The sequence below is a fragment of the Gadus chalcogrammus genome, chromosome 6 (genome assembly GCF_026213295.1).
Source record: "Gadus chalcogrammus isolate NIFS_2021 chromosome 6, NIFS_Gcha_1.0, whole genome shotgun sequence".
Taxonomy (NCBI): Eukaryota; Metazoa; Chordata; class Actinopteri; order Gadiformes; family Gadidae; genus Gadus; species Gadus chalcogrammus.
This window is the reverse complement of record NC_079417.1, coordinates 26,089,763-26,114,987: the sequence shown is the minus strand read 5'-3', so window position 1 is coordinate 26,114,987 and position 25,225 is coordinate 26,089,763. Positions and strand designations below refer to the sequence as shown.

Here is a 25,225-nt window from a genome sequence, read left to right as displayed (position 1 = left end):
AGGCTTTATATGAAAGGTTTATATTCTTACATTTTAGCCGTTGATGCCAAGGTATGTTCCCAAAAGCCCTCCGATACGTCAGCTGTTTAGTAAGGCTTTACTGTCTATGATAGGCCATCAGCATCGACTTGCTGTAACACGCGCTCCACAGGTTCTCTTTGTACGTTGAAAAAAAATCCGGGTACAAAACACCATGGAGTCATTCATGACTCAAAGAAACTGTGGTTCTTAGGAATGTTTTGATGAAAAGTTTTGATGAAAGATCAGGGAAAAGGATGAATGAAATGTTTTCCCTGCTAGGCTTGTTATGTCATTTCTACAATCACTTTGTGAATGAAAAGGAGGCGGGACTCGGCTGGAGTCGGTGGGTGAGGACGATGAGCTCGTTGTGGAGAACGCTGAGGCCAGCGGCGGCTCCTTGGAGAAGTCTGCCCACGGCAGGCGGAAGCACTCCCTGCCCCAGCAGCTGGACACCACAGGCACGCGGCAGGTCAGTCCCAGTCAGCCAAGTCGACCCAGTCGGTCCTAGTCAGTCCCAGGCCTTCTTCAGTCCTCGACCATCTGCTTGATGTGTGTATTCTGCTCTGCATATCCTGTTGAGTGAAATATGTACATGGGAAATGTACAGCGCGCATGAGGGCCAGGATATGATAGAGCCTAGTCTTGGTTACTGGTGTCAGTCTACTCTCAGCACGCTTCGGCCATGTCCACAGTCAACACTACACCAGTTGAATGCAATATGCAAACACAAGTGCACCGGCTTGTGTTTGTGGTATCACAGGAGGTAGATAGGTTGATAAATCACAGTCTGAATAACAGTCACAAAGAATGTCAAGAAAGTCTGGTAGCCTAGCCAACTTAAAAAAAAACAATCAAACCAAACCTCTAAATTAAATGTATTATTATTATTATTATTATTATTATTATTATCTTGTTGTATACAGTGACCAAACCATTTAGACGGTTTACGTAGTTTTTTGGTTACGTGTCCGTCTTCAGTCAACCCTGGTCCCTGGGAGCATCCCGATCTCTCTAAATAGAGTTGTTTTATTGTTCTTGCTTTACTTTTATCATTTCAATATGGACATGGTCTTTACAACATATTGAGAGCATGCATTTGCTAACATGATAAGCACAGCCAGTGCTTTGTATGAAAAGAAAAGGAACCGGCCCAATTCTAAATACAGTTCTGATACAAAAAATCCATGTTTTCTTTACCTAATTTCTTCTTTACCTAATTCCTTCTGTATATTATTTTTGTTCAAAGGAATATCAAATAGTCAAGAAATCGGCTCGTTCATTGAGCACGGTTCAAGTGGAGTCACCATGGCGACTGGCCCAGCCGTCTATTATCTCCAATATTGTCTTGATGAAAGGACAGGGAAAGGTGAGTAGCAGCATTTGAAGTGATCCTACCCCTGTATGCTTCCATCCATCTTTGGTTGGTTCTTCTCTTTGCATTATGTTTGGCAGGAGAGTCTTTCGTTTCTGAATGCCTTTCCCCACCAAATAATCACAACCACACTCCCAAATATGTTTAATTAATCAGCTTAAATTTGCCTTTTTTTGACATTGTTGGTAGCATTCATTTTTCGAAGATGAGTTGAACTACGGCAATGAGTTCTTGTTGTTACTGCCAAATTGTCCATGCTCTAAACCAGGGCTATTCAACCTCCTTAACAAGTGGGCCGAAAAGGAAAACCACTGGGTGTTCATGGGCCACACCGAGTAAAACTACGTCAATGAATCGCTACAAATAAATTGTACTTAAAGAGCCCATGCCATTAAAATCACATTTTTCCTGTTGTTTGTTAAATAACATAGGTCTGAATAAGTTTGTGAGCTGTGGTAAGTTTGAAATCTATGCAGTTTGTCTGCTGAATGCAATAGGCAATGAAAGGAAAAAGGCAGAAGAAATTAGCCAATCTGGATAAGGTGACACTGTGACGTAGCGTTGTCAAACTATTATTCATGGCCCTGCCCACTTGGTTGGTTCGTAACCACCCACAAGAATTCTGAAGGAGTCGTGATTGAGCTAGTGCTAAATGCTAATACGTGTATGGTAGTTGCTTAGTTCGTAGTAACAGGCTGTTACAGAATTTTGAATGCAATGGCAGAACGACATCGAAGTACATGAACTGCGACATGCTGCCTGCCGCCGGTTGCCGCGAGGCACCACCGCCGCGAAGCACCACCGCCCGGCAGCGGGCAGCCGGGCGGTGGTGCCTTGCGCCGGCAGCAGGCAGCAGGCAGCGCGCGGTTCTGTCTACTACAGATTGATGTGGAAGTGGAAGAACCAGAGACGTCGGAGAACCCGACGAAGTCCTTTGGGATTCATTATATCGTCTGGACGTGCACACAGCTTTTGGCCGTGATAATATGTATTATTTGATATAGATATCTATGTATTATATGATATTATTTATAGAGCTCCAGGACTGTAACGCAACTGTTGTACACTTCCTTGTTATTTGGATAACCGTTCTGCTGTTGGTGTGATAACACGTCGGACTCTCGTCTCTGGTATTTCTACAACGAGACTCGTAGTGGGGGTTATCTCAGCCATGGTTGAGAATGAATTGGGGGAAAGGAACTTTGGCTTTGACTCCCTGAAGTAGGCATGAACCACAACATGGAGGAGAAAGGGATTGTTGACCGCGGTCGTCTCCCGCCGGAGCCTCGCTGCCGATGGACCACCGCTTCAGGAGGCGGTGATTAGCGCTGACCGCTGCCGAGGCGGCGGGAAGCAGGGCTCAAGCGGGATACATTCACGGCCAACAATCCCCTTCTCCTCCATGTCGTGGTTCATGTACTTCAGGGAGTCAAAGCCAAAGTTCCTTTCCCCCAATTCATTCTCAACCATGGCTGAGATGACCCCCACTACGAGTCTCGTTGTAGAAATACCAGAGACGAGAGTCCGACTGCGCCATCACACCAACAGCAGAACGGTTATCCAAATAACAAGGAAGTGTACAACACTTGCGTACAGTCCTGGGGCTCTACATCTAAATAATATCATATAATACATAGATATCTATATCAAATAATACATATGATCACGGCCAAAAGCTGTGTGCACCTCCAGACGATATAATGAATCGCAAAGGACTTCGTCGGGTTCTCCGACGTCTCTGGTTCTTCCACTTCCACATCAATCTGAAGAAGACGCGGTCGTTTGAGATTCATAATAGCCTATCGTCTGGAGGCTCACACAGCTTTTGGCCGTGATAATATATATTATGATATAGATATCTATGTATTAAATGGGTTTCTAAGAGCTATTGCGATACATCCACCGTAAACAGAGCGTATGGTACCGTGGCTACAAGCTGCTCAGGGCCAGGTGATAATATATATTATAGATTATATGATATAGATATCTATGTATAATATGGGTTTCTAAGAGCCATTGCGATACATCCACCGTAAACAGAGCGCATGGTACCGTGGGCTGCTCAGGGCCAGGTGATAATATACATTATATATTATATTATATTATATAGATATCTATGTATAATATGGGTTTCTACGAGCCATTGCGATACATCCACCGTAAACAGAGCGCATGGTACTGTGGCTACAAGCTGCTCAGGGCCACACCCCCACCCCTCTCCTTGACCTGCCTTGACACGCCCACCGTAACCAGAGCGCATTGTAGCCTACTGTGGCTACAAGCTGCTCAGGGCCACACCCCCACCCCCCTCCTTGACCTGCCTTGACACGCCCACCGAAACAGCGCGTTTGGGGGAAGCTCAATGTGCGACAGGTTCGGAGTGGCTGTAACTCTGCACCACGGCTGAATTTCGGGGACGTCTTTGAATACTGTGTTTGTGGCCCACTAATACCTATATTAAAGCATCCATAAATAGCATGGCATGGGATCTTTAAAGTAGTGTTAACTTAATATATATAGTGCTATTACATGGAATAAACTTGTCAGACGCATTCCTTCCTTCTTCACTTTTAATCGTATCATTATAAAAGATTTTGTTCTCCCATATTTTGGACACTTATTTAGAATTCACCAATCTTGTTTGAATCATCACAAAACAGAACTACTGTACATATGAGACATTTTGAGCCAGTGAGTCAGTAGCCGCGTTTACATGGACACATCTATGCCGCATAGATTTCTATGCGGCATAGAAAATGGTCATGTATACGCCTCATTCGGAATACAATGATCTGTTCGGCATAGATTCTATGCCGAATAGAAGAGGTGGTGTAGTCCGTTTTAAATCGCCATGTATACTTATTCCGCATAGATTGGGGTTTAACTTAGAGCAGCCGCAGTAGTTCACTGAGTTCCGTCGGTACTTTTAAGCACACCGAACTTCACCGCTGTCAAGGAAAGTGGATTTATTGCCTGATTCACGTCTTTGTTATCACTCCGTAAAAGTAGTCCGGTAAGCGTGTCCGGTTGCTAAGCGACGGGACATGGGTGTTTATTAATGAGGTGTCCGCGCGCGTCCGAGATAACTGTAAATGAGTAGGCTACTACTAGTACTTTTGCAGGCTGAACGTTAAAATACTTCTTAACTTAGAGAGATGGCAGCTGCAGTAGTGCGCAATTGGACCTTCGAGGATTCCTGGTCACTAAATTCCCGTAAGACCACTCTCTCCCACCAGTCTTGGCTGCGGACTCGCATCCAAATTCCTCTTGTTTGCGGCGGAGCATAGGGTAAATATAAAGATCTGACGAGAAATTGACGTTGCTGCGCTGTCCTCCTCCTTCTTAATTTAAGGAGCATGCAGAGAAAAGCTCTCTCCTGCTGTGCTTTCATTAAAATCAAATTTAAAATCCCCAATAGTGATAAGACATCCATTATGTCGCCGCCGGTCCAGAGACGTGTCAGGTGTGCGCGAGAGACATAACGGACACTTTTGTTACTGCCATGTATACAGTACATTCGGAACACATTTTAGGAACAGATCTATGCCGCATAGAAATCTATGCGTCATAGATCTGCCATGTAAACGCGGCTAGTGAGAAAGATTGCACTGCCTTGTTTGCCTAGTTGTTTGCCTAGTTTGGCTCATCCTGAGACACTCATGCAGCTTCTTATAGGTCATGGAGCACCGTGCCCTTGTTCTGATGGCATTCATATGAGAAAAGCTAGACTCACACGTATCGGTTGAGCCAAACATTGTCAGAATAAGTGATGCCAGTTCCTGATTGTGGGGTACTGATACTGGCTAGTATCACCGGCTACACACAGAAACCTGATTTGCATGCAACTATGTTGCAAAGTATGTTAACTACAATTTAACAAGTGCAGCAGACCATATGCATGTCTCCATGACACCACACAGACCCATGGCCGGTCCGGAGAGGGAAAGTCTGAATGCTTTCAATTTTTTCAAGAGTGCCTGAAGAGGACTTTTCCTGCTCCAAACGCACACACATTATCACGCATTTTAGATGAACTGAAGGATCAGTTCCCAACCCCCCACCCCCTTTCCCAAAGGGTTCAAAGACCCTAACCACACTTCTTCTAAAAAATGCTGTGCACATATCTTATCTATGAAAAGGCAAAACCTGAGCCCCTATTGGTAGCTCCGAGCTCCAAGTGTCCTCTTTATATAAAAGCCATTCGTTAGCTATGATTCGATTCAATTAAACATTACAAGTAGGCTACTATAGAACAAAAGCATCGAACCAGCAGTGCAAAAAGTTAACAAATAAAATGAGGTTGGCAGAATATCCACAGTTCAATACTGCTCTTTCCAAAGTCACCAACGGCCTCCTTCTCGTGGCTGACATGGGGAGAGGACTATATTTATTAGTCCATCAAATGGGTTCGCTAAATGCATCGTTTCTCATAGCTTAATGCCACAGTCATTGCACCCCCTCTGCTGGTGAATTAGTGTTAATACAGGCAACATATATTACAGAGGAGCTCTGCTCAACAATGCTATTTATGAATAAATACGACCGATATGACCTCATCTTTTTCTTGCCTCGATTGACCCATGCCATCAGTATTTTCAGAGCTTCAGCAAACGAAGGTCTAGTGTTTAAAACGTCACCATTACTAAACGAGGGGATTCATTGTAAGTTGGACCAGTGCAGGAGTCTTTTTTGCAATCAATCCATTGTGATCCATCCTCCCGGTCCTCTCCACCTGCAGGGGCTGGGCTTCAGTATCGTTGGAGGTCAAGACTCTGCAAGGGGCCGGATGGGTATTTTTGTCAAGACCATTTTTAACAATGGAGCTGCTGCAGCTGACGGTCGCCTCAAAGAAGGTAATAATGACCTCCTATCTCTTACAGGCCTGCCATTAGTCGATTCCTTGATTAGTTTTACATTTGGAGAATCACGTAATCATTTATCTGGTACAAATACCAAACAATGCTGCAATTTTTTCAGAAACTCAAAATATTTTGTAGATGAATCTTATTTGTAAAATATATAGAAAATATACTTTGATGAAGCAAGCAAATTGAAATACCAATTTGGATTCTTAACTTAAAACATAACTTATTTGTGTGATTTTATAAAAAAATGATATACCATTTTTTTGGTTGAATTTATGACAAATGTTGCGGGCCTATTGTGAAACTACATTGAGAACAACAAGCACTGTTTACAATGTAGCTCTGCTTACCTTTCACCCTGTCTGAGTGTCCTTCTCTCCTCTTTCTTCCGGTGTGTGCAATCTGTAGGAGATGAAATTCTGGAAGTGAATGGGGATTCTCTTCAAGGTCTTACCCACCAAAAAGCCATCCAGACCTTCAAGGTAAATGTTGCAGAATATTTAGCACATTTCCTTGACTATGGTTCCTGCTCGCTGCATTGATGAGGATTTTATTTAAAATCGTATCGACGGTCAGGCCACTGACCCCAGAGCTGTTATTTAGCACTGTGGCTTACATGCCATAATGCAAACTAACGTCTTTGCTAGTTGGAACTAAGTATAAAAGTTAAGACAATTCAAAGTTCAAGTATTCTTGAATGTTTTCAAGATGTAGATCTCGGTGGTTTGGAAAGGCTTTTTTTTTTGCATGTGCACATCTGAATGTGGTGTTAACATTGAGAGGTGTGGTGATGTTCCCTCTGCCCTGCAGCAACTGAAAAGAGGGGTCGTGACCTTGACAGTGCGGACGCGCCTGCGGAGCCCCAGCCTGACGCCCTGCCCCACCCCCACCCTCCTCAGCCGCTCCAGCTCCCCCGTCTCCAATGCCAGTGGCGGGACGCCCGTCCCCCCAGGGAGCGAGGAGGCCGAGGGACGTAAGCCTCCGGGTCCTGGCCCCAAGGACCGCATCATCATGGAGGTCTCTCTCAATAAAGGTTGGTCAGTCTGTCTCCATAAAGGTTGGTCAGTCTGTCTCTATAAAGGTTGGTCAGTCCGTCTCAATAAAGGTTAGTCTGTCTCAGTAAAGGTTGGTCAATCTGTCTCAGTAAAGGTTGGTCAGTCTGTCTCAATAAAGGTTAGTCAGTCTGTCTCTCTATAAAGGTTGGTCAGTCTGTCTAAGTAGAGGTTGGTCAGTCTGTCTTAGTAAAGGTTGATCAGTCTGTCTCAGTAAAGGTTGGTCAATTTGTCTTAGTGAAAGTTGGTCTGTCTGTCTTTCTAAAGGTCTGTCTGTCTATAAAGGTTGGTCAGTCTGTATTAGTAAAGGTAAGTAAGTCTGTCTCTATAAAGGTCGTTCAGTCTGTCTCAACAAAGGCTGTTCAGTCTGTCTCTATAAAGGTCGTTCAGTCTGTCTCAGCAAAGGCTGTTCAGTCTGTCTCTATAAAGGTTGGTCAGTCGGTCTCTATAAAGGTTGGTCCGTCTGTCTCAGTAAAGGTTGGTCAGTCTGACTTAGTGAAAGTTGGTCAGTCTGTCTTTTTAAAGGTCTGTCTGTCTCTATAAAGGTTGACCAGTCTGTCTCAGTAAAGGCTGGTCAGTCTGTCTCAGTAAAGGTTGGTCAGTCTATCTTAGTGAAAGTTGGTCGGTCTGTATTTTTAAAGGTCTGTCTTTCTCTATAAAGGATGGTCAGTCTGTCTTAGCAAAGGTTGGTCAGTCTGTCTCTATAAAGGTTGGTCAGTCTGTCTCAATAAAGGTTGGTCAGTCTGTCTCAGTAAAGGTCAGTCTATCTTAGTGAAAGTTGGTCAGTCCATCTCAGTAAAGGTTGGTCAGTCTGTGTCTATAAAGGTTGGTCAGTCTATCTCAGTATGAAAGTTAATTACAATGCATGAGTAGCATTGCGTGTGGTTGACATCAATGCAACATCTGTATGTACTTCAAACTCTTCACATCAAGATTGAGTGGCCTGAGATTCTGAAAGCTGATAGATATGTAGATAGAGTTTGTCTGCACCTGTTTGTGCTTTGCACTTCATGTCTCTTAATGCACTATACAATTGTATGATTAACAAAGACTTTACATTTTTTTCATGAGCGATTACCAGAGCAGAAGAATAAAGTACAACTTTCAAAGACTCTTACATGCAGTTTTTCAGAGTGACATAAATAAAAGGTTTTCAATTTGAAAGGATATGGCCTCATCTTCTTCTTCGTCTTTATCTCTAGAGCCCGGAGTAGGTCTGGGCATCGGAGCGTGCTGCCTGACCCTAGAACACTCTGCCCCTGGCATTTACATCCACAGTCTAGCGCCAGGCTCTGTGGCCAAAATGGACAGCCGGCTCAGGTGAGATGACCTGGGTCTTTTTGTCTCGAATCAAAGCCTGAAATGTACTTCTTACTCTCTTGAGCGATCAGCACGCAGCTAACAACATGAATCAGCACTGCTCTTTCCTCTTCATGTTCTGTTTCTTCTCCTCCTCCCATCCTTTCTCATTCCTCCTCTGTTTGCCCTCCATCTACTTGTGCTTGTGATACATTTAGTTTTTGTCGACTGATTTCATGCAGAATGAGAATGAGAATGAGAATGAGGATTTGATTTGTTTGCTTTTGTTTATTTTGGGTTTTCTTTTATGTGGTGTTTGAAAGTAGAGTAAGTACAGTGTCATAATGCTGCCCTTGCAGTGTGCTTTTCGTTCAAAGCTAGACAGCTAGTTAATACTCTAAACTCCTCCAAGAAACACAGAAGGCTCTTTTGGATTTTTGGTTTTGTTTGTAAAACTGAAATATTGAATAGATAAGAAAACAACCAGTACCCAGACAATAGCATATGCATAGGAAAGGTATGTATCATTCACGTAACTATGTGAATGCAAAAGTTCTACCAATGTATAAAGCAAACACTGTAATGTACTGCATGAAAACATAGCTTGGCTATCGCAGGTACAGGTCACAAAGGGTATTAGTTAGTAGAGCTATCCACTGCTAGCGTGTGAGACCAAAACAATAGAAACGTTTCTAACATAAAATTCTGTAAGCAATGCAGGATTATCAGAGATACATTCAAGAGCATTGTGAATCTGGCACTGTGTCTGTGCAGAAGAATGGGCTTGCCAAAATAATTGCTTCCTGACCGGTAGATAGCAGTGCGCAACACAAATTAATTACGTATAACGGTTTAACTTTCAATTATTATTTTCCCATTTTAATATATGCAACTGATACATATTTGTATTACTGACTTCCCTTTAGTCGTGGCGACCAGATACTGGAGGTGGATTCCGTGAGCCTACGGCATGTAGCTCTGAGCGAGGCCTATGCCATCCTCAGTGAGTGTGGCCCTGGGCCTGTCAGCCTCATTATAGGCAGACACCCGAACCCAAAGGTAAGAGCCACAGCTTCTCCCATTTGCTGTTACTGATTCTCCAATCGGGCACTAATGAAAACCATTTACGTTAGAAATCCAGATGAATATTGTTGTCTACATAGTTGGATCAATCTGCAGTGAATCTACCTGATCTAGATTAGTGGTCTACATTTTTCAGGCCAGTAACACACATTGCTAGACTTCTTTCTAATGTATAGTAATGTTCCAAACAAATGATCTAAACAACGTAAATGTATTTGTCACTGCTAATTGCATCACTTCCAGGACCTTAATGCATCATAAAGGTTGTCAAGAGAACTCATAACCCAACACAGCAAAGCTCTCTCGTTATTTAAACCCATTTCAAATGATTGCTTGTCCTTTTTGGGGTAGGTATCAGAGCAGGAGATGGACAATATTATCGCTCGTTCCACCCATCGGGACAGCACAAGCAAGGATGGCCACTTTTGTCACACCTTAGGTCTGTGTTTTGCCTCTATTTCTTGCTGTTTTAAAAACTGATCGTATGTTAGTACCGACTACAGTTTCCACTGTTCCCCAGGGAACTCCTTGAACACCCTTTAGGCACTGTTCATATTCTGGGCAACCTTCTTCCCACGATGAGCATGCAAATGCTTTGCATGCTGAAACGAGGAGTAGGTCGGGTTAGATATACAGCTGTTGTTCTGATCTGTATTTTAAATGTGCAGGTCTGCCCTCCAAGAGTCCCTCCCCAACGGTCAAGGCCAAGCAGGGAGAAGGTTCTCCAAGTCTCAGCTGGACCATGAAGAGGTTTCTGGAACCGGCCAGCAGGGTAAGGATTTCAGAAAGATCTTGAGTCCCACAGTGTTGATCTCCTGAAAATATATATCATCATAGTTGGTTACCAGCAGTTGTTGGTGAAATTAGATAAAGAAGGTTTTCAGTGAGATTAGAAACCTAATATGTTGAATATCTTTTGTTTGAAGTCAAGAAAGTAACTAGAAATAACTAACTAAAATACACTATACATTTTCTATTCACAGCAGGGGTCCCTGAGCTCTGAGGCTGAGCTTTCCCAGTATTTCTCCCAGGAAGTGACCAGCCCTTCAACCCTATCTGCGTCCACTACACTGGGTTCTTCTGACTATGATGCACCTCATCACACCCAAGCAGATCACCCCATCGCTCAGAGTGGTAATGTTCTGGTCCAAACCATCCAACAATTTAAGGAAATGAAACTCATAACCATATTGCATAATATTGTATAGGTTGGCATACAAAGGGAAAAATTGTGATCCATTAGAAAAGTTACTATACAAATGATATGATATATATAAATATATATATAAGCATTATAAAGGTTAATAAACAGATCAGTGATCCATGGTTATTAAATTCCATTGGTTGAAATACATATATAGTAAATATATTCATTTGAAAGCTCATTCATTTGAAAGCTTGATTTGATGTTGGATGTTCAAATTTCATTATAGTTACTTGGATTACTACTAAAAAGTGATTCTTCCTCGTCCCCATGGCCTCTTTCTACAGAAGCAAAAAGTGCTCGCATGTACCAAGCATCAGACCTAAAGAACAGCAGCAGCCCCGCGGTCACTAACCACCACGTGGACCTAAAGCATCAGCAGAGTCTCACCGGCAGCCCTTCCTCGGTGCGGAGCCCTCTCCTACGCCAGCGCCGCGTAATCTGCTACGAGGAGGACCACAGCGATGACGACAACAACCACAATAAGCACCCCCGAGATGCTGAAGGCTTGCTGCCGTCGCGCAGGACAGCCAACATCCGGACTGCTGACCCTAGCATTTCACATGTTGCCCATGCACCCGAGAAGCACTCTGAGATGGTTATCGCAGCGTCGTCCGTAGAGGTGGACGAGGAAAGTCATGACGGGGGAGATCTGCGACAGCTTCGGAGGAGTGAGGCAACCACGCCGTTCTACAGCAGCTCCCTGGAGTCTGAGGAAAGCGTGGCTGTGACCTCCGGTTCAGAGTCCCCCTTCGCACCCATACGCAGTCCCTTTGACCTCGAAGCATGCAAAGCGGCTGATGTTGGCTTTGTGTCCGGTAAGCTGGATGTAAAGAAAGACCCTCAGATCAGCCGCGACGGTGGACAGCTGGAGTCAAAGCGCTCCCCGAAGCTGGACCACAAAGCGGTGATGCGTGTCAAGAGCATGATGAGCATTGAGGTGCCCAAAAACGGCCAGCCACCAAAGCTCAAAGGAGGTGTGGATCTTACTCTGACTTCAACGTCTTCCCAATCCCAATCCCAAGACACACCCTCAGGTGGAGCCCTGGCCAGGACCCCAGCATTGCCTTTGCTTCAATATGGCAGGCGAGCAGAGGGCAGCGAACTAGCTGGTGTGTGCACCATTGACAAGGTAGTCTTGAGGAAGAGCAAGGAAGAAACCTTTGGCCTAGATCTGGAGATAAAGTCATCCCCTCTGAAAGTGGTCATCACTGCGTTAAGACCAGGAGGGGCTGCTGAAAGGGTATGTGTTTACTTTTGACAATTTTAATCCTTCAAGTGGTCCAACGCCTTTTGTATCATATAGATCACGGTACCATGCGCTCTGTTTACAGTGGATGTATCGCAATGGCGAGGTGCACACAGCCTTTGGCCATGTTCTGTAAATATTCGAAAACCCTCTGGGTGCTCCGGCAGGAGTCCTGGAGCTCTAGATCTAAATAATATCATATTATGCATAGATCATATAATATATATTATCACGGCCAAAAGCTGTGTGCACCTCCAGACGATATTATCAATCTCAAACGACTGCGTCGGGTTCTCCGACGTCTCTGTTTCTTCCACGTCCACATAAATTTGATGTAGACTGAACCACGACATGGAGGAGAAAGGGATTGTTGCCCGCGATTGTTGACCACGATTGTCTCCCGCCGGAGCCAACAGCAGAACGGATATCCAAATATCAAAGACACCTGCACTTTGTGTTACAGTGTGTGTAATCACACACACACACACACACACACACACACACACACACACACACACACACACACACACACACACACACACACACACACACACGTGGCGCTCGCACGGTCGTAGCTCATTGTCTCATTGGCTGGCCAAATTCTCTAGGCGGCCAATGCAGAGAAAGGGGAGGAGCTTGGCCCCTTATGATGACATATGGGGCCACTAGGCCTGCAGCGGATTTGAATTGTATCCGAATCCGTTCGGTTCGTTTACCACAGTTCGGAGCATTCTGGTGATCCGCGGATTTCGGTTTCATGAAGGCATTGCCTTATGTAGCGTATTTTGCCTACTGTAGCCTACGTCCGATACAAAAGGGTGTTTAGGACCCAGCGGAATGCATTCTCTCCAGTGCTGCCCGAGCCAATGAGGTAGCTGTAATAGGTTGTTTTCTGAAGTTCAAGCGCACGATTCCTAAATTTAAAGAAAGTAATTGATACAATTATATTCTAAATATACGGGAGATAAATACAAACGGGTGATAAGCGGGATAACGGCCTTCGAGGTCGACCGGTTCGATGGAAATAATGGACAGGTAGAGGCAACTCTGGCTTCATGCTGCGCTCGTCGCCAGAGTTCTAAGCCTCGTCGGCCGTTATCCCTTACATGTTACACTCAGTGCACCATGTTTTCAAATGCATTTAGGGGAACATTTATTGCACAAAAAAGCCTTGCAAGTTGTCTGATTGCAGTCAATTAACACATTGCAAATAGCCTTTGGGTCTCATTCATTTTTGTGTTTCTCCCCCAAACCCTCCGTCAAAAAAAAGTCCGCCTTTTTACTACCACGGACATGATCCTAATCCGAACCGTATCCGAAACCGAGGCCCAAAACGGTTATCTGAACCGAACCGTGGACACACTGATCCGTTTCACCCCTAGGGGCCACATTCCAAATCAGCGCGCCTGAGCTTCCATTTATTCAAAGGCGAGCAGGATACGTAGTGCTCGTTTTACACCAAACACAAGTTTAAGCCACTGGGGGACGATAGACAGGCTAGGGGAACTCATATTAATGTTAGAAAACCTCATAAAGTGAGGTGAGATTTTCATGCCATGGGACCTTTAAAAGGGTTCATATTCCTGACGGGATCATCACGCCATTTCATTATTTCAGGATACTTCATGATTAGTTCATTCCTTGTGTTGGTGGATAAGGGTTTTATGATGAATGCCGTTAATCTGGGCAATTCTGTTATTTTTCCAGGAATCCAATGGCAAAATGAGTGTTGGAGATGAAATAGTGGTGATTGGGGCCTTGCAGGTCTGCGGATCAAACTATCAAGATATATGTGATCTCATGCGAAACCTTCCTGAAACGCTCTCCTTGGAAATCAAGAGACCTGTATCAGGTATGAATCAAGAAAATCTTCTCGACCGTAGGATGTAAGGACTGGTGACTTTAGGTCTGCTGTTTCACATTTACATGTAGCCCCAGTGTCATAGAAATATGTCTTTAAGAAATCTGGCTTATGTAGCTCTCAGATATAATATATCTTGTCTCAAATAGGATTCATGAGTAATGTTGAAAATTGAAAGGTTTCTCTAATTGAATAGTCATATACTGAATAATAAATAATTGAGGAAAATATTAGCATCAACGGAAAATGTCTTTCGACGTAAGAAATAACTATTTGGAGACAATAGAGCAGTTTGTCTTACTAACAAGTAGGATCACACTTCCCTTGCTGCCAGTACCCTTCGCTCCCCAATAGGGAACTGCGAGCAGCTGCCCTTATATCTATGGTGACTATCTACCTCATTTTGCCCTTAGTAGTCAATGGTAGATTACCTAGTTGTTTTTACACGCTGTATGCCTGGTATAATATTAGGAACCTTTAAAAGTAGTAGCAAAATGTAGTACCCCTTTTGGCCATTTAGACATTATCCTTATTATCACCTCTTAATATGCATTCCTGCTTAAAATGTTTAAAGTTTCTATTGGTGATGAACAATCCATTCCAGTTCATATATAACCGTGTTTTTTTTGTATTTTCTATTGCTGTGGCTAAATTGTTGTGGCTAAAGCTTTGAGTCTAATTGAAATGATCAACGTCTTAAAATTGCATTCCAAATAAGTATCTGATATTTTTTTCTCTTAACTAACAACTCCTAAATAATGATTTCCATCAATCATCTTTCCACACAGCTGTAAACCGACTTTCAAGTTTGATAATGTCATCAGGAAGTTTTGATGGAGCCAATAAAGACAATGTACCAAGACTCCACCAGAAAGAAAACGATGGCCCAATCGCCACGAAAAATCCAGGAAATTCCCTACAAGGAACGAATCCCAGCCCCATAGTTCAACCAAACGAAGATTCTCAAATACCAGTCACAAGTATAGCCATTCTTAAAGGTAACTTGGGTACCTCTGATGTGACAAGTGGCTCCCCTGCTGAACCATCAGGCAATGAACCTGTTCCCTGTGGACCCGACCCACCTTGGAGTGTTGGTGTTCCTGCTCCAACACAGCCCAGTGTGCACCTTTCAAACCTTGACACAGGAAGTAATAAGGGTTGCCTACAGATTGTGGGGACAAGATTTTTAAACAGTTACTCCAGAAATGTTGGCAAGTTCAAAGAGAACAATTTACTTTTAAATCCTACAAATGGACAGGGATCAGATGATGGCTCTAAACACATGTACAATATTGGGATGGATAGCGATTCGGAAAGTGACTCCATCACTGACGGTCATTCTACGGATATAACTGCCAACCTTGAAGGATCCCAAGAACTGGACTCAGATTTGGAGGAAGTTGAACTTTGTTTTCGTAAAACAGATCAGATGGAAAAGTTAATAAAAGGGACTTTGTCTCCTCAGAATACTGGCCAAAATGTAGAGCAAAACATTGCTCAGACCTCTCGTTTACTGGAGGACCCTGAATTAATTTCTCTGACAAGCAAAGATGTTCCTTCAGTTGCGACAGATCATCTAAAAATTTCCCATGCCTCAGGGGTCACTTTGTCTGGGGAATCTACTCTTTCCTTTGGTCATGATTCATGCAAGTTTTCCACAGATTCAATTCCAGTGCCCTTGGAGTCTTCAGTGGGCCACAGCAATATCTCCTCATGTTCTAAAGTTGAGACTTCAAGTGCTGTGTGTATAAGCCTGTATTGCACTGAGGCCCCTACATTGAATATCAAGCAATTCCCAGTATCAAATCCCAAAGAGATGGAGAAGTCTCCATCAAATACTGCAATTTCATTGAGACATGTTGAAGAGAGTGTGAACAATTTGGCATCACCAGATTCTGCAAAGTCCACCGTCTCAGACAACAGCAGCTCACAAACAACACTGTCGAGTTCTCAGTCAATAGGAGACAATGAAAGGGAAGAAGTTCTTTCCACCTGCAGGACTATATCAAATACTACCACTCCTATTCCATTGCAAAGGGCAACAGAATCAAATTGTGTCAACATTTCAGGCAAAACTAATCCCCAGGAGAAATCTAAAAATAGACCCAAAACCATGGCTCCAAGATTAAAAGGCCTGACAATTAAGAATAGAAACAAGCACCAGGAGCCACTTGTACTATTACCCACCAGAGCACAAAGCCCTGTCACTAAAGGTGCTAACTGCTCACCTCGTCAGTCACCCAAACTACAACCCAAGAAAATTGATGTTTCCAGTAGGTTAAGAGTTGCTAAACAGTCGGAGATAACATGTCCTGCGTCTCCCAAATTAAACAAAGGCCCAGATAAAGGCAATTCAAGTCATCCTGGTAGAACATTAGAGGTAGCAACATTTGACAATAAGGCAAAAGAGTGTGAACCACAGCAAGGATATCGAGTCTCTGCCAAAACATGTGGTAAACATGAAACATCTGCAACACAGAGGACATTTATAGAGGTCAGATTGTCTTCCACCTCATCTCCCACACCGGGTCAGACACATAACCAACATATGACTATAAAGCAAAGTAGCACAACTGAAAACACAGTTTTGCAAGACAAAAATATTGGAAGCCCAAATGATAGTGCATCTCCAATGGTTATATTGCCATGCCCCATCCTAAGTGTGGCCAAATCAAATGGCATCGTTAGTAAGGCAGCAGTCAAATCATCAGAGTCTATAAATGAGATGCATGCAAGTGATAGTAGTATTAAACCTTTCAAAACACCAGAGACAGATGAAAGCCTTAAGTCCAGTCGGTCAAGACTGTATTTAAAAGCAATGGAAAGACGAAGTTTTTCTACAGATGGTGCATTTTCTGTTGACCTTAATCCCTTCTCAGTCCAACAAAAGATCAAGTCTTTTGAAAATTTAGCAAGTTTTGAAAAGCCAGTAGTTAAAGGCATTGACATTCCTTCAGCTTACGCTTTAAGTTGCAGACCTTCACTTAACCAGAGGTTGTCTGGTTATATGGGTTTAGTCAGTGCTATCGACGGTCGCGCACTGAAGAGGAGTTTGAGTTCTGGTGTGGAGAACTTCAACCTTTCCTCGCCTTCCTCACTATGTCTCACCAAATCTCCTTCAAGCTTTACTTTGACTTGCTTTGATCATGCTGTAGACGACAACACAGCCACCCAGGACAAAATTATGGATGTAGCTCTGAAACCTACTGATGGCCTCAGCCCAACAACGCCACCTGTCTTTAGACAGAAGCAAGCAAGGGGGCATGCCAACCTTTCCCGCATCAAAATGCGGGAGCTCAGGGCGCTCAGCATGCCTGAATTAGACAAGCTATGCACAGAGGACTTCAGAAGCAATCCAAGTGCAGTGTATTTTAAAACTGACCGAGGGACACAGCCTACTGATTTGATAGAATCCAACATGGACAACTGCTCTGACCAAACAGAACAAGGGGTGATTCTTATAGAAGGCAATCCAAGGGCCGTGAAAGAATCAATTCAGGAAGATGCCAGAACAGATGGCCACCACCCAGATCTCAGCGGCTGGTCAATTAGGTAAGATGAATAGGATGTTTCACGTACTGATTAAAAAATGTATCAGAATCGTTGGATAAACAAAGTCCTGCCACCAAGTTGGAAGGGCAATTAATATTTGTATTTATGAATCGAAGTACAGAAATTGTTTGTGTTTTTCCTGAAGTGTTGTGTGGTATTTTTTAACTCCTGCAGTCTAAAGGAGTTGGCAAATTCCCCTCTGGACCAGAGCAGGCTTCAGGCAGTGCTGTCCTTGTTGAAGAGTAAATTTGATGTGCTGTCCCTTCTCCAAGAAACTAAGGCTCTATCGGAGGTAACTATCTCAATCACAGAGTAGTATCTACAATTATTTAAGCCATTCATGTCTACCATTATTTTCTAAGTATGATTCGTTAATGACCATAGCAGAGTAATTGGACTTGACCTGGATTTTCCACTCTCTACAGGTTAAAGTTGATACTTTCTTTGTTGTCCTCGTCAAAGAAGAGGGCTCAGGGCTGGGTTTTAGTATTGCTGGTGGAGTGGACCATGAGCAGAAATATATAACCGTAAGGACAAATATTACTAACAAAATATGTACTATTTAGTAATTTAGCAAATGCTGTTATCCAAAGGGCCATACAGGGTAATCAGCTATATGTTATTAAGGACCAAGTTTGAGTTGAATATCTTGCTCAAACCTAATCCAATCTCACTCTACACAAAAGTCAACAAAGTCAATGATGTGTAAATGATTCATTAAACAATTTACAGGGATAATCTACATATTAATTATTTCTACTGACCCTTACATGTTATTTTTGCCAAGGTTCACCGGGTGTTCACCAACGGGACTGCTTGTCATGAGGGCACCATTCGCAGGGGGGACAGTATCCTCTCCATAAATGGCATAAGCCTTGAAGGCACCACCCACGGAGAAGCATTGTTCCATCTCCATCAAACCCGGATGTTCTCCCAGACCATAGTTGTCATTTGCAGAGGCAAAAAAAGTGAACACAGTTGCTCTCCATGCCTTGACATATTACATCAGCCAAGGCAGCCCTCTCTGTGCACCAAGAAGAGGTCAATGGAGGCTGGAGCAGGTCAGAATAACATGAGATGTGGCCAATGTGTGCAAATACAAACACCTGATTTATTTTAAGAAATAGAACTTACTATAATATACAGATTTAAAGTGTCTGATGTTCATCATTCAATCGAAACATTGGATTATGTGTTGGATTATGATTATATTATATTATGTATAATACAGTAATGCATGGGGGCACATGCATCAATTTAATTTACAAAGCTGAACACTAGTGACTCCACCCATAATTGATCACTTAAATGTGTTTGGTAGTTGATCAAATTATTATCTAACAGCATGTTTGAATCCATGTGTCCTGTTCTTACACTGCATACCTTTCATTATTTTGTCAGTAGTTGAAGTAGATCCTGATGGGTCTCTGAAGGTAGAACTTCACAAGACTTCTGCTGGGCTGGGCTTCAGTCTGGAGGGGGGAAGAGCCTCGGCTCAGGGAGACAGACCACTGCATGTCAAACGTATTTTTAAAGGTAAAAACCTTATCCATGAATATTCTACAGATGTATTGCTTTCATTTGTTTGAAAATCTGACACCAAAATGTCGTAATTAGGACATGCAGAGAAATACCTTCTAATTATGAGGTTAATTATTTTCTTTAATTACAAGAAAATGTCTCTGAATTATGAGATATGATTCATATTAAACTAAATAATGTATGTTATATGTGTAACATATATATGTATACATTTTTACTAAATCGATGGGTGACTGTTGTCCTCCATCTATAGCTCTTATTTCAAAGGAGGCTATATTTGATAGTCATAATAATACTAAGGAGTCAAATTAAAGAGGATTCTTATGCTGGGCTATTTTTGAGTACTGCTTCATATGTGCTTTGAGAAAAATTGCGGCCTGCAACATCAACTCTCTTTTTTTTCTCGCAGGAAGTGGGTTTGTTGCCGGCCCATTTATTTTGCAAAAAGTTGATGAAGCAGTACTTTCTTATAATAGAAAATATGACCCTTTAGACTGAAACGGCTGGAATACTATCATAGGTAGTGCGTTGGAAAACCACCCATGCATCGGTCAAGGAGTGTAGACTTTAGTTTACTGCAAATGCATCGAAACCTAGAGTACTTTGTCCACAACAGGGGGTGCTGCAGAGCTGTCCCGGGCCATTGATGTAGGAGACGAAGTCCTTGCCATCAACAGCCACCCCCTTGTGGGCCTCATGCACTACGATGCCTGGAACCTCATTAAGGCTGCCGGCGATGGTCCTGTGCAGCTTGTCATACGCAAGCCAAGGACATCCGTCTGACTTTTCTACAAAGGGGGAACATCACGACCAGGATTTAGGGATGGTTACTTGCTGAAAATGGATCAAAGAAGGTCACTCAATTGTCAACTTTAATTTTCTTTCATTCCACCTATAATGAGTATGTACTTTGTACAACACGTCAGCGATGTCCTACATAACAATTTGTGCCAGTACGTGTTACAATTAAATTAATATATTAATTTGATTAATTTGACCAAATAAAATACAATTTACACAAGGGATATTCATGATGAATTTATAATTAAAGTGTTTGACACACAATACCATATTATACTGTCTGCAGTTTATTCTTAAGTTATTTAAGGGGTCAGTTTAGCTCAGGAGGTAAAATGAGCTCGCTGTCGACTTGCATGGTTGACTCTGCCGTCTGGGTTTGAATGTGTGCATTAACCTTGTAAGTCGCTTGGTATAAAAGCGTCTGCTAAATGCCCTAAATCTAAATGTTTTATTTTCCCTTAACAGCTTCAGATCTCTCATGAATATGCAGATCCAGTTGTCACCTTAATGTACCCTTGTCGCTTCTTCTCTGTTTTGATCCTTTTTTGTTATGAGTAACAGTGTAAGAGATGGAATTGGCCTGGCCATCTAAAGAACAAACTTAACATGAGCCGCGCTTGGCCAAAGAGATCATAATGACAAAATGTACTGACAAAAAAATTATCTCGGGATAGGACTTATTGCCATCAAACGTTATATACTCATTAATTATTTGTAAATAATATCTTGTAATTATTTGTCGGCTTCATTGTAAGTTGCTTTTTTGTAAAAGGTGTGTATTTAAAACGAGGTGACGGAATGTATTATTTTGTATCTAACTAGCTCAGTGTACATTTAAATAAAAATGAAAATAACCTTGAACATTTCGTAATACAGCGAGGTTAAGCTTCGTACATCATTATTATATTCTATCTGATTTTCCATATGACTGACACAACATGGCTAATTTAAAGATTTTTTGTAAATCATTGGAATATATCTGTATAAAATAAATGTATATATATTTTTTACTGAATTGAATTCTCACTATGTATTTCTTGGAAATAAAGCAGATAATCCCTCTCTTTATTTTGGTTTTGCACTGTGTACCTCACCCTTTTCAAATGAGATGACAGCTGCTGCAGGTATTGGAACAGAAGGGTGTCACGAAGAGAAGTTCAGTAGTTTAGATCCAAACCTTAAACTCTTCCCCTCTAGGGCCGCTGTTCCCCATACGCAGAGAGTACGCAGAACGTCAAGTACCTGGCGGGGGCCCCCAAAATTAAGGTTGCTAAAAAAATGTCATGATAATTATTACATTATAAAAAAGATTATTTAGTTATGAACAGGCCCACCGTTGTTTTTTCTTAATTGTGTACCCTATCACTCAATTCGGTTTAGGGTTAACCAGCCCCCTTCCGCTTCCCTGAAATGATACAGCCTTCAAAGCTCTCGTCACCCTGAATTTTTCTGTTAAGACGTGTTGAATAAAAAAATTATAAAAATGATACATACCGTACGCACGCACACGCACGCACGCACATAAGTCTTCAGACATCTGTATGCTAGCAAGGTAGATGATGGTACATGATTCTGACTTTATTTGCAATAAACTTTGAGCACTCTGGCTCAATCCACATTGTGCTTGTTAAAAACGTGATGTGGGCACAATGTTTGGTGTAATCCCTATGCAAGCACAGGATTTTGGACTTGGTTGTCAATTTAAATTTATTTTTGGACTGAAACTTGGAAAAAGTATGTTGCTAGCAGAACATGGTTTCAACCCATTGACCTATGGGTTATGGTCCAAGCACGCTTCTGCTGCACCACTCAACTTGGCAGTAACAACAAAATGAATCTTACTGCTATCTCTTTCCCCCTCCGCCTGTTAAATGCTTGTGTAAAAAACATTTTGACTAAAATGTGCTTTATTTCAACAAGATTGAACTCTGCCACTAATTTTGCTGCTCGCCCAATGTCTTCAGATATCCATATGTTAGCAAGGTAGCCATAACTTGGATTTTATGTGCACAAATTGTTGAGGCCTGAAACATTTTACTGCTAGCAGAGGATGGATTCGATCCATTCATCTCTGGGATATGGGCCTGCCACACTTCCGCTGCGCCACTCTGCTATACAGCAAGACTTTATGGAGTCAACCTGTAAACCCTGGCTCAATCCACATTGTAATTGTTATTGTACAAAAAAGTTATAATTCTATCTTGACTTGTGATGTGGGCACAATGGCCCCATTCAGAAAGTCAAATCTCCTAATCTTTATGCCTCCTTTCCTTAACCTTTGTGGAAAACCTCATCGGGTCAAGGAAAGAAGAAAGGGTGCTTCCTTGCAAACATAGGAAAAGTCAGCACTGTTTAAAATGAATTCAACCCCACTTTTCCTAACACGCGTCATTGCATTACGGCGAGTATTGCTGACCGCTAGCGTCTCTAGCATGAAACCAACATTTTCAAAGATGGACTACAACAATAAATTCCTTTACCTACAGGAAGCCAATGAAACGATTTAAGAATTGGTGTGATATGTTTGGTTTTGGTTATTTTTTGGTCTTTGTTAGAACTCCAGCAGCAGCAATCTGAACAAGCTGAAGCTTCCTTAGAGTTTGTTTTAGGAGACCTTTAAGGAGACCATTGCAGTAATCAAGCTTACTAGTGATAAAGGCATGGACAAGTTTTTGTAAGTCTTCGCTGGACATGAGCCCTCTAAGTCTTGCTACATGTTTAAGGCGATAATATGCAGATTTTGTAACTAATTTGATGTGACTGTTGTAAATCTGAATCTATGATAACCCCTAGATTTCTGGCTTTGATTGAGGTTTTCAGGGACAGAGAGTGAAGGTGTTGGGTTACTTTAAGCCTTTCCGTTTTAGCACCAAATACAATTATCTCTGTTTTGTCCTCATTTAGTTGAAGGAAATTTCATCCAGTCTTTCACTTGCTCAATGCACTGGCACAGCAGATCTATGGGCCGATAGTCATTTGGTGATAGCGATATATAGATTTGCGTGTCATCAGCATAGCAACGATGGTCAATATTGTTATTTTTGCATGATTTTCCCTAGTGGGAGCATGTCGATGTTGAATAAAGAGGGTACTAAGATTGAACCTTGTGGGACTCCACACATCACGTTGGTTGATTCTGATACAAAGACGCCAATGGAAACAAAGTAGGTCCCTTTTTTGTAGGTAGGACCTGAAGCAATTTAAGACTGTGCCTGAAAGCCCCACCCAGTTTTCTAACCTGTCCAAAAGTATTGTATGGTCTACAGTGTCGAATGCAGCACTGAGGTCTAGTAGCATTAGTATTGAGGTTTTGCCAGAGTCTGTGTTTAGACGGATGTCGTTTACAACTTTAATAAGGGCGGTCTCAGTGCTGTGCGGGGGTTGAAATCCTGATTGGAAGGTTTCATAGCAACCAGTTGATGCCAGGAAGTGATTTAGTTGCTGGAGGAGAACTTTCTCAATGATTTTACTTATGAAGGGTAGATTTGATATTGGTCTGTAGTTGTTAATAATAGAGGCATCTAGGCTCCGCTTTTTTAAAAGGGGTTTAATAACTGCAGTTTTCAGGGCTTTTGGGAAATTGCCTAACTGGAGAGAGTTGTTAACTATCTGCAATATGTCTATTGCTAGGCAGTCGAAAACATTCTTAAAGAGGTTGGTAGGTAAAGTATCAAGGCAACAAGTGGATGGCTTTAGTTGTGTCACAGTTTCCACAAGAGTTTTAGAGTCTATAACATTAAAGCATGCCATCCTTGCCACGTTACTTTTGCCTGAACAGGGTGGTAGTCCAACATTTTTGTTTGAAGTGGAGATATTGATGGCACGTCTGATGCCTTCAATTTTATCAGTATAAAAAGCTGCAAACTCATTGCATTTCTGTGTGGAATGGAGATCAGGTGGAATTTGTGTTAGGGGGTTGGTCAGTCGGTCAACAGTTGCAAATAGGGTTTTTGCATTATTAGTATTGGTTTTAATGATATTGGAGCGAAATGTTTCTCTAGCACTTTTTAAGCCTAAATTGTGGAGGCTCTCTTTATCGATATCATGGTGAATATGAAGTTTTGATTTTTCACCAGATGCATTCAACCTTCCTGCATTCTTTTTTCTGTGCTGTTACAGAAGCAGCTTTTCTCCAGGTTGCCTTTTGATTTCCAGAAATCGTTTTAACATTATAAGGTGGATCAGTCACAGAGAGATCAGAAACATTGAGGCCCTTTGTGATAACCAGGTATAGAGTGTGCCCCTTACAATGAGTAGCCTCTTTCACATGTTGAGACAGTTCAAATGTGTCCAAAATGGTAAAAAGTTTTTTTGCACACTTGTCATTCAAATCATCAGTATGAAAATTGAAGTCACCCGTTATAACTAGACAGTCAAAGTCTGTGGAGATGCTAGAAAATAATTCTGTGAAGTCATCGAAAAAATGTGTATGTGGGTGGCAGGTAAATAATTAATAGGAGAACTCTGGGGGAGCATTTCAATGCAGCACATAGGTATTCGAATGATGGAAAATCACCAAATAACATCTGTTTCCCCTGAAATACACTTTTAAATATAGCAACCCCTCCACCTCTTTTTCCAGATCTACGTGCATCAAAAAAGTTATAGTTGGGAGGAGCTGTCTCTATCACAACGGTTGCACTGTTATTTTGTTCCAGCCATGTTTCAGTTAAAAACATAAAATCCAGTTTATTAGTGGTAATAAAATCATTAACTAAAAATGATTTGTTATTAAGAGACCTAACATTAAGTAGACCCATCCTGATGGTGTTGTTGATAGGCTTTAGGATTGTTTTTGGTTTGGATGCAATAGGTATGCGATTTGTGAGGTTATCAGTGTGTCTAATGGCGCGTTTCCACTGCATGGTGCGGTACGGTTCGGTTCGCAAAGATGCGGTACGGATTGCGTTTCCACCGCCAAAAGTGGGCGTGACCCAGACTGAGCCGTACTCGTTATGTCCTCGTCTTCAGTACTCCTCCGTTGGGGTACTGAGACGCCTGAAAGGGTGCCGGAAAATTCGAGCTACACACCCCCTCCGTTGATTGGTCGACAGAATCGTCTCCGGGCGACGTGGGGATAAAAACAAACAGTAGCCTCAAGGTATTATTCTTTACAATGAACATGTCGCGTAAAACGCTTGCTTGGGCGAACATGGAGGTGGAGACGTTCCTCTGCCTTCTTGGGGAGGAAGACATTGTTTACGATGTTTACGTAGCTGCCGCGGCGATCGACATCCGGCCTACCATAAAGGGTACTGTCGGCGGTGGAAACGCGTCCTCGGAACTTAGCTGGGCTATACCGCCCCCTCCCTACCGGACTGAGG

At 42.4% G+C, this 25,225-nt stretch overlaps 1 protein-coding gene across 2 annotated transcripts in view; it reads left to right on the top strand.

Annotated features, from left to right (window-relative positions):
- Nucleotides 1-21,796, top strand: part of pdzd2 (PDZ domain containing 2) — a 54,938-nt gene extending 33,142 nt beyond the window's left edge. The window contains exons 9-26 of one of the 2 annotated variants that reach the window (XM_056591684.1): nucleotides 342-490; nucleotides 1,268-1,387; nucleotides 6,132-6,246; nucleotides 6,667-6,740; nucleotides 7,069-7,291; nucleotides 8,513-8,630; nucleotides 9,536-9,668; nucleotides 10,044-10,131; nucleotides 10,361-10,464; nucleotides 10,676-10,826; nucleotides 11,184-12,139; nucleotides 13,853-13,997; nucleotides 14,795-17,558; nucleotides 17,733-17,850; nucleotides 17,984-18,085; nucleotides 18,346-18,619; nucleotides 18,960-19,094; nucleotides 19,717-21,796. In XM_056591684.1, coding sequence (XP_056447659.1) covers nucleotides 342-490; nucleotides 1,268-1,387; nucleotides 6,132-6,246; nucleotides 6,667-6,740; nucleotides 7,069-7,291; nucleotides 8,513-8,630; nucleotides 9,536-9,668; nucleotides 10,044-10,131; nucleotides 10,361-10,464; nucleotides 10,676-10,826; nucleotides 11,184-12,139; nucleotides 13,853-13,997; nucleotides 14,795-17,558; nucleotides 17,733-17,850; nucleotides 17,984-18,085; nucleotides 18,346-18,619; nucleotides 18,960-19,094; nucleotides 19,717-19,883 — 5,936 coding nt within the window. In that variant the 3' untranslated portion in view covers nucleotides 19,884-21,796. The remainder of the gene's footprint in view (nucleotides 1-341; nucleotides 491-1,267; nucleotides 1,388-6,131; nucleotides 6,247-6,666; nucleotides 6,741-7,068; nucleotides 7,292-8,512; nucleotides 8,631-9,535; nucleotides 9,669-10,043; nucleotides 10,132-10,360; nucleotides 10,465-10,675; nucleotides 10,827-11,183; nucleotides 12,140-13,852; nucleotides 13,998-14,794; nucleotides 17,559-17,732; nucleotides 17,851-17,983; nucleotides 18,086-18,345; nucleotides 18,620-18,959; nucleotides 19,095-19,716) is intronic. The other variant, XM_056591685.1, reaches the window with a different exon arrangement.
- The last annotated feature ends 3,429 nt before the right edge of the window (nucleotides 21,797-25,225 follow it).